The following is a 9,555-nucleotide window of genomic DNA, read 5'->3' on the forward strand; positions in this document are numbered from 1 at the left end:
CTTTTGATCTGAGCTTTTGACCAGAGTCGCTCCCGGGAACCGCGGGCGACTCCGCCCGGAGCGGTTTCGGTGTGACTCCCGGGGTCCGGGCAGGTCACGTGCGGGTTGGTGTGGGGGGGGGGGGGAGGAGGAGGGGGGGTGGCGGTGTCACACCCTCTGCGGTCCCCCAGCGCCAGGGGCGGAAGTGAAGATGGAGGCGTTGATCTTCATCTTCTCGCTGGTTGACTGCTGCGCCTTGATTTTTCTGGCAGTTTATTTCGTATCCTTCACGCTCAGCAGCGGTGGTCTCAGAGGGAGAGAGAGAGAGAGAGAGAGAGAGAAAGAGAAAGAAAGAAAGAAAGAAGAGAAAGAGAGAGAGAGAGAGAGAGAGTGCAAGCAGAGAGGGAGGGAGGGGAGGGAGTGTGTAATGCAGAGAGGAGGGAGTGTTCCAGAGAATGCAAAGAGCAATTGAAAGAGCCGCAAAGATCGAGGCTCTCAAAGTCCGGGTCCAAGTCCGCGTACGAGGACTTGAACCCCGAGAACGTCGCAGCAAAATAGGTAGAGTCCTGCAGAGTGGTGCTTTGAGCACTCGCTTCGCAAGCGAAAGGTCCCGGGTGCGATTCCAAGGCGGGATGAAAACTTAAGTCAGTTTCCTTACTCCACACGCCTCTGTTTATTTAGCAGTAAGTAGGAACCCGGTTGTTAGTCCATCGGTGGATTACTTTCCGGGGTGATAATCCCTCAAAAAAAAATTGGATTACTCAATCCACGACTGTTTGTGGGACACGGCTGTGCACAGTTGGCTGCCGCGTTTAACCCACAAAACACAGTCAATCCACGTGACAGTAGATTCTGTGAAGCCCTGTGAGACGTCTCAATGACGTGATAAGGCGCTATATCTAATGCAAGACTTATTATTCAATCTGCTGGTTTTCAACAATAAATTACATTTGTATTGCGGCTTGCTCGTTGGGACGTCCAAAGGTGCTGATGTCACAAGGCGCTGAAAGCTATTTACGCCCAGTAGGACAAGATGACTGTTGAAGGCTGCCTGTCTTCTTAGAGGTTTTGGCTCAACATAATGTCTCCTTGACTTGTGGCCCAGATAATAACACTGTCAGACTTGGAATGCGATTACATCAATGCAAGAGCATGCTGCTCCAAACTGAACAAGGTAAGGGACCAGTATTTGAAGATGATGTGAAGTCCTGTAGCGTATTGGTTAGTGCGTTCACCTCGCAAGCGAGAGGACCTGAGTTTGATTCCCGGGCAGGGCGAAACCTTAGGCAAGTATGCTTCCTCCACATGCCTCTGTTTCTCTTCAACCGTGCCTTCACCTCCCCTCTCGACTCTCTAACCCCTCCTCGCTCCCTCCCTCCCCTCACCCTGACCATTTCCCCCCTGCTCGGGTCCCGACCCAACTGTCCAGCGCCTTGGGACTTCCTCCCAACGTGAAAGGCGCTCTATAAATGCAATCTTGTTGTTGTTGTTGTTGTAGTAAGTAGGAACTCGGTTGTTAAGTCAAGAGCCTTGGGAAGACCTCCCGATGTGAAAGGAGCTATACAAATATAATTTTGTATTGTATTGTAAATCGATATGCAGATTGCTTTCCGTGGGCAATAATCCACAAAAAAAAACATACCAGACTGGGAGGTCCACATATGTATTCAACCTATACATGGAAATTCCTCTGTGCTGGAATAGATATGCACTCTCGCTGGAGGGATGCACCCTGCTTTACCTCATTCCAGTTTATAGTAAATTTCCTACTGCTTGTCCTGCTAGGGCCACCCTACACATAAGGCTTGCAGGGTTAACAGTAGCTGAATGGGAGGATTCCCTGAACTCAGTCACTCATCTGCCCTTCCAGGTCCTGCCGATGAGCCAGGCTGGCTGTGCTGTCATCAGCAGTGACCTGGAATACTGCGGACCCGTCTGGCTCAGGAACTGGCCTAGAGACCCTCACAGAGGGTCTTCACTCCACTTTTGACATTCCATTGCCTAGCATGTCACCTTGGTGCCAGCTCAGCTACATGCTAACCACCAAAAAAGGGGGGAGATAAATGTGAGAAATGTTTATCATAAAATATTGTATGTTTCTGCTTGAAGACTTCCAGTGTCGGCATTCAATACCTCCAGCTTCTCCTACCCCGGCCTGGGTCAGAACAACAACAACAATTTACATTTATATAGGGCCTTTCACATTGGGAGGACATCCCAAAATGCTGGACAGTCAGGGATTTGGACCCCAGTTGGGGTTGGGATCAGGAGGGATGGAGGGCGGGGAGGATAAGGGTAGGAGGGTGACCGAAGGCAGGTTGAAGAGTAGGGTCTTGAGGACTACTGAGACTGCCACAGAGTATTGACTGGACTCTGCCATCAGCACAACTCCAGGGCAATGCAGGTGACAGGCAGTATGCAAGTTATTGGTGACCATCGTCATGTTTTTCCACAGTGGGTGCTGCCTGAGCTCGTCGGCCTGGGAATTGTAACTGCACTGATGCTCATCTCCATGCACTGGTTCATCTTCCTTCTTAATCTTCCGGTTGCTGCCTGGAATTTGTACAGGTGAGGATGCATCATGCGTGCAATAGAAATTATTTAATCTTAATTTTATTTAATTTTTATTTTATTAAAATTATTACATTTTAGACAATTAAATATCTCCCGCAGCACTATTTGAAAAGAGAAGAGAGTTTCTCTCTCTCTCTCCCGGTGTCCTAGCCGACAGTCCCCCAAATAAAATTGTTCGCTCGCTCCATGATTGTTTGTGGGACGTCGCTGTGCTAAGTGCCTACCACGTTTCACACACAAAACACATAGTCACTACACTTTACAGTAAATCCTGTGAAGCGCTTTGAGACGTCTCAACAATGTGATAAGGCAAATCAAATGCAAGGATTATTATTATTAAACTAGGAAGTGATAATTTTGAAATACTAGAGGGAGCCCTACCATAAATTCAAATCAACAGCCCATACTCTATTGTTCCAACATGGGTCAATTATATGATGCTTTCACTTCAACATCAGTGGCTGACGTTTCTCCTACTTATCTGATTCCTGGGCGGGGTGAAACTTCAGGCAAGTTTCGTTACGCCATAAGCCTCTTTTTACTTAGCAGTAAGTAGGAACTCAGTTGTTAGTCGATTGGCGAATCACTTTCTGGGGTTAATCTTAAAAAAAAATGTGGTCATTCAATCCACAAAACTATTTGGGACACTGCAGTGCACAATTGGTTGCCACGTTTTGCTCACAAAATATACAGTGAATCCACTTTGAGGTATACTTTGTGAAGTGCTTTGAGACGTCTCAACGATGTGATAAGGCGCTATATCAAATGCAAGAATTATTATTATTCCTTCCTGTGTTGGGCAGGTTCATAATCATCCCCTACAGGAACATTGTGGTTTTCAACCCAACTGGATCCACCTTGTCTCCTGGAACTCCATTCCAAAACCTAATCACCAGAGCACTATTGAGGGAAGCACTGCATTGTCAGTGCTGTTGTCCCCATTAAAGGCCTTAAGACATTAACTCAATTTCTTTGCAGGTTCGTGACCATCCCCTGCGGAAACATGGGGGTTTTCGACCCAACTGAGATCCACAACAGGGGACAGCTCAAAACCCACATGAAGGAGGCCATGGTGAAATTGGGCTTTCACTTACTCTGCTTCTTCATTTACCTGTACAGGTGAGAGGCAGCAGCCCAGGGAGCTCGAACTGAGCAAGAGAAATATTATGCCTTCAGTCACCCTCCTACCCTCCCTCCTGATCCCAAACCCTAGCTCGGGTCCAAATCCCTGACTGTCCAGTGCCTTGGGACGTCCTCTCGAAGTGAAAAGCGCTATACAAATGTAATTTGTTGTTGTTGAGAGAGTTTTACCTGAGGGTGGTGAGCTTTACAACCGAGTCCTGGTACTGAGGGTGGTGTAACGGGTTAGAGTTTAGTTGGTGCTACAGTAAAACTCAAATAAGTCGTATCAGTTGGGACCATAACATTTAATATGACTTACGCGAAGTACCAACTACAGGCAAACTGTAAAAGTCGTAGAAAATGTCATTTAATTAGTAATCTAAACTGCGTAGAAAATAAGTGCATACACGGTGACCGGTCAAGACTACATTTCCTGCTGCTCAATGCGTCTTGACTAGTCAGCACATGTGCACTTAACGGCAAGTGTCGCTCTCGCATTGAGTCACGAGAAGTAAAGTTCATCTGTGCACGTGGCTACGGATCAAGGCCTTGTTTCCAGTGAGTAAGTGCAGCCGGTAAGTGTGGGTGTAATGGAGCGTAGGGGAGCGGCGTTATGAATTAGAAGGTGATTAATACAAGCAGTGTAAAGAAAGCTTAAGTGGTTTTGATAGGAAAGTGAATGAGACTCGGTGAACGTACAACTTAAGTGATTATATGATTTATAAAGAAAGATAAGACTTGTGCAACTTTTACTGTATATCATTGAACAAAATTATGAGGAGTTTGATAAGGTAAATGGGGAGAAACTATTTGTATTGGTTGATAAGTCAGGAAATGGATTGATTTAAGATCACCAAAATAACAAAAGGGAGTGGATAAGAGGATTTTTTCCACACAGCGCTATTAGGACATGGGACGTCTGACCAGAAATGCTGGTTGAAGCAGAATCAAGATTAGATTTTAAAAGGAAAATATAGAAAAGGCTGCGTCACCACATGGACAGCTTTTAGAGCTTTCAATGTGAAACGAGTTCTGCATGCGATGAAATCTTTTTTCACATTGGCCTACACGGGGAACTTTTCCTGTGTCTGGATTGGAAGATGTGCTCCCTGGAGGGCTGCACTCTGTGCTTACCTCTTATCAGGCACAGGTTGGCGAGAGCCCAGGTTCGGGGACCCCAAGGTCTGCTTTGGGGGTAACTGGGTGTATAACCAGCTAAAATTGCATAAGTTACCATTGATATCACTGTCTGGCAAGCTTTCCCACTGCTTGCCCAGCTAAGACCACACTACCCATTGGAGCTTTGGCTTGGAACGTTAATGATCTGAGTGGGTAGAGTCCATGTTCTGAGTGACCAGTGTGGCTCAGGAACTGGACAACCAAGACCACTACAGAGTGTTGACTCAATTCAGATATTCCATTGCCAAGCACCTCACTGTGGAGCCAGCTAAGCACCAAGGGGATGTCACTTACCATCACCCCTCCTCCTGAAAGGAGAAGTCAGTGGTCATTTGACATCCAACAAGCACAGGTTTCAGACCTCACCAGGTGGATAGTAGGAGCCAGGAAGTCCCTGCAAAGCTTTTGTGGTGAGCAGCACAGCTCAGCATGAAATATGTGAAGGGTCTTCCTTAAGAACACTGCATTGGGTGATTACAGATAAGATCGTAAAAAAATATTGGCTGCCATGTTTCGCTAACAAAATATACAGTCAATCCACTTTACAATAGATTCTGTGAAGTGCTTTGTGATGTCTCAATGACATGAAATGCAAGGAATATTATTATAAGAGGTAAAAGGTTCAGCTTGTGGATGGATGAGAAGTGGTCTGAGTGCATTTCATCTCTTTCTCTGCAGTATGATTCTAGCTTTAATCAACGACTGAGACATTCCTGGTCGGCGACTCCTCCAGATCCTCAGGGATTCCCGTCAGGACAGTCCCGCCCACTCCGTTGAATTCCATTGGAAAATGACTTCTCAAGGAGACAAGTAAAAAAGGCATCATGCAGTTTATTTTTTTTGCACCAGAGTCGAAATGTTTTTTGCATTATTTTTTAGCAATAAAAGTTGGTGTTTAAAATATAAACCATTCTTGTTGACGAATCAGGAGAGTGAACTGGGATTCAGATGTTAGCATGAGGTGGTACCAATGTTTGTTTCTGGCTGTGCCAGGGAGGATGTTACTGGTTCATAAACAACTTGCATTTATGTAGTACTCTTCATGTGTGGTAGCATCTCAAAGTATTAATAAGTGGCGGAGCCTGACGCTGAGCTGGGGGTAGGTGACCATAAGCACGGTCGAAGAGGAAGGTCTTCAGTCGTGATCTAAAAGAGGGGAAGGCAGAGGGATTGAGGGTACATTTTCCAGGGGTGGCAAGTGAGTTTGGTGGCAAGGGGTCGGTGTGGTGTGGGAGAAAAAGGAAATAAAGTGATCTAACACTGACAGAGAATGGGGAGGTTATGTGTTGAAAGGAATTAATGAAAAGGCAGAATAATCTGAGATCAAGTGTTTTATTGAATTTTAAGAAACACGGGTACAAATTATCCTTAAATTTTCTTCTTTGTGAAGCATCACATGCATCGCAGTGATGTGGAGTTAATTGGATTTTCTTAAACCTAATATGGCAGGAACAGAAATATCCGAAGCAGATAACACTTCAAACTTTTTTTTTTCTTTTCGAAAGATACGAAATGCTCTACAGTTTATATAAAATAATATGGTTTAAATTTAGCAAAACAAAAAGGTAAAAATAAATATGGGGAAAAGGTGGTGGAAAAAACATCATTATTTAATGTAACGATGAAGAAATACTTATTTTAAAAAGTTCTTTTTAAAAAAAAAGTTTGAAGACAAAATAAACACAGAATGCGAACAGGACAACATGTGTGGAGAGAAAACCTTTTTGAACATTTAATATCAGCCATATAAATACCAAAAGCTCTAAGACTAGCTCCATCACTGCTGTGCACAAGTCAAGACAGCACAGAAATCTGCTGCAGCTTAAATAAATGGGACCAACCTTTGACTAGGCTCAATACTTAGAATAATTTATCAAAATTACGTGCAGTGAATAGAACGAGAAATTAAATGCAATGTTGTTTAGGGAACCCGAGACTAAATGGACTTAAGAACACTTAACCCCAGGGGGCATGAGCAAAGTTAGAAGCGGTGGATCACAAAACCGCGAACTTTGGAAATGAGGGAGCTTAATCTAAACTCACATACTGAGCAACTTGGGAGCCAATTTGGGAGTAGGGAGCAAATTCAACAAATTGGACAATTCTCTCAATTCAGTTAGGGTAGACTTTAAAAAAAAATTGAACCACAATGGTCTTTTATAGTCCTGTAATGTCTTCCTAATGATTCTCTGATGGCACAAAAATAGTTCATGACATACTGATCTGCAACAATGGAAAAACACACTGCTCACCGCCTTGACAGTTTTAATCTTTCCTCAGCACTAAACTTCTTTTAGGTCTTTTTAAATCCAAATCACTTGATTGTGTGATTTATATATTCATATCTAACGTACGGCAAGTTCAAACAGGATTCCTGATGTAAGAAATCTTAGTGAAGGACTCCCTAGTCTCAGGTAATACTTGCACTTGATATAGCACCTTTCACGTTGAGAGATCTCTAAAGGGTTTCACAGGATTTATCCTAAAGTGTAGTTCCTGTATATTTAGCAATGAACCAATTAGTACACAATGTCCCACATAGAACCATGAAATAAGTGTATGACTGATTTTATCTGGATGATTGTTGGTCAGGACACCAGAATAAACTCTTTTCATCAACAACGTGCATTTATATAGCACCCTCCACGCCAGGTGGCGTCCCAGAGCACTTGACCATGTCGGAGCCCAATGCTGAGCCAGGGGGAGGGGGAAGGTGACCATAGGCACAGTCGAAGAGGAATGTCTTCAGGCGCAACCTGAAAATGGGGAAAGAGAGGGCAAGGGGAAGCGATTGAGGGAGGGAGTTCCATAGATTTGGGGCGTAGTGGCTGAAGGCACGACCGCTGATGGTGGAATGGAGGATTCAAGGGACAAGGAGGAGGCTGGAGCCAGTAGAGCAGAGGCAGCGGGTAGTGCTGCAAGGAGAGAGGAGGTTTTCAAATCATGCCATGGGATCAGGGTAAAGTAGACCTGAACAGGCAGGTGGGAACTCGGTTTTAACATCTCATCCGAAGGACGGCATCTTTGACAATGTAGCCGAGAGTGCTACCAACTGAACCATGCTGATTGACACACAGCCAAGCTCTGAAAGTAGATCGGAAACAGAATGCTCATAAGTTAGCCTGACACATTTCCGTTTTCCTTATTAAGAAATCATCAGATATTAGTTCCAATTGTAAAGTTCTAAGCCTTACAATGCATGATTTTCTTTGTCATGACTTGATCTTTGTGCTCAAAAGTGGGCTCAGTGATCCTTGTAATGGAAAAGATGCCAATTTTAGAATCCTGTTCTCCCAAGCCACATATGGCTCACATTAAGTACAGAGAAAACTACACAAGCTACTGTACCCAGGTGAGCATTCCCCTATATCAGCCTCCCTTGTGACTGGGTTACAGACAGTTAGTTATCTACTGTGCATTTCATACATCACCTATATCATTTGAAATATATAAAAATGTTTCACAAGGAATTGCTTGGGACATCCTCCTGATATGAAAGGCACTATACAAATGTATTTTTGTTGTTATTAAAAAGTAGCAAGTATATCCATAACTGTTTGTGGAACACTGCTGTGTGCAATTGGCTGCCGCGTTTAGCCCACAAAATATACAGTCAATTCTCTTTACAGAATATTCTGTGAAGTGCTTTGAGACATCTCGAAGGCATGATCAAGTGCTATACCAAATGCAAGGATTATTGTTATTAATGAATGGGGCCAGGAGGCGAGAATACATCTCCTTTCAACAGGAGTGTAAAGATCATGCTGTGATCATTGCCGATCCAGTCTCCAGGATATATATGCATTCTAGCATCCCAGGATAATGTTTCACCAATACCTTATCCAAAATGTCTGGTCTATAGATTAAACATTGTTAATTCAATGACTAATGTAACTGTTTTATAGAGCACTGACCTTGAATTACAAGTCAAGTGATAGCTTTCTATCCACTAGGAAATGCAACATTAACCAAGCGATAAATCCGTACTGGCTCCGTACTCGAGGAGTTAAGTGTAGAACCTCGATATGTTGTTTTACTAAACTCTCCTTCAAACTATTTTTCCTGGCTCTGGATAATAATAATCCTTGTGTTTGATAGAGCACCTTTTCACATCGTTGAGATGTCTCGAAGCACTTCACGGAATATACTGTATATCTTGTGGGCGAAACCCAGCAGCCAATTGCGCACAGCAGTGTCCCACAAACAGTCATGGAGAGTGGCCAATTTTTTTTTGTGTGGAATTATTACCCCCAGTTTGCGACCCACCAATTGACTAATAACCATGTTTCTACTTTCCTAACATTTCACCCTGCATGGGAATTGAACCTGGGTCATTTCACTTGCGATGCAAGTGCTCTAACCACGAAACTACAGGACTCCACTTGTTTTTCTCAAACCCCACATCGCCTGCCTCAGTCAGTGTACCTCATCCGCAACACAGCTGAGACCCTCACCCTAGCCTTTTGTTAACTCCAGATTTGACTTCTCCAACGAGTTGCCAGCCTCCCCAGTTCTACTCTCCACAAGCTCCAGATCATCCAGCATGTCACAGCTTCTCTCGCAAACCAAAATACCCAAGCTCACCACTCCAGTCCTCACCCAGCTCCATACACTCCTGATCTCCCAGTCGACCAACTTTAAGATCCTTATATTCAAATGATTCATGGACTCCCTCTGCACAACTACGAAATCTTCTACATT

The 9,555-nt window shown here is 44.1% G+C and overlaps 1 protein-coding gene across 1 annotated transcript; it reads left to right on the forward strand.

Annotated features, from left to right (window-relative positions):
- The first annotated feature begins 135 nt into the window (after positions 1-135).
- On the forward strand, positions 136-5,761 carry cnih4 (cornichon family AMPA receptor auxiliary protein 4). The gene is made up of 5 exons (XM_007898218.2): positions 136-259; positions 1,085-1,153; positions 2,435-2,547; positions 3,532-3,672; positions 5,533-5,761. The coding sequence occupies exons 1-5, from the start codon at positions 191-193 to the stop codon at positions 5,558-5,560; spliced, it is 420 nt and encodes a 139-aa protein (XP_007896409.1). The 5' UTR covers positions 136-190; the 3' UTR covers positions 5,561-5,761.
- The last annotated feature ends 3,794 nt before the right edge of the window (positions 5,762-9,555 follow it).

Source organism: Callorhinchus milii, unplaced genomic scaffold (genome assembly GCF_018977255.1).
Source record: "Callorhinchus milii isolate IMCB2004 unplaced genomic scaffold, IMCB_Cmil_1.0 Scaffold3, whole genome shotgun sequence".
Classification (NCBI taxonomy): Eukaryota; Metazoa; Chordata; class Chondrichthyes; order Chimaeriformes; family Callorhinchidae; genus Callorhinchus; species Callorhinchus milii.

Coding starts and splice junctions, on each gene's coding strand:
- cnih4 (XM_007898218.2), top strand. CDS start 191: ATGGAGGCGTTGATCTTCATCTTCTCGCTGGTTGACTGCTGCGCCTTG. Junction 1,154..2,434: donor GCTGCTCCAAACTGAACAAG/GTAAGGGACCAG, acceptor GTTTTTCCACAG/TGGGTGCTGCCTGAGCTCGT. Junction 2,548..3,531: donor GCTGCCTGGAATTTGTACAG/GTGAGGATGCAT, acceptor ATTTCTTTGCAG/GTTCGTGACCATCCCCTGCG.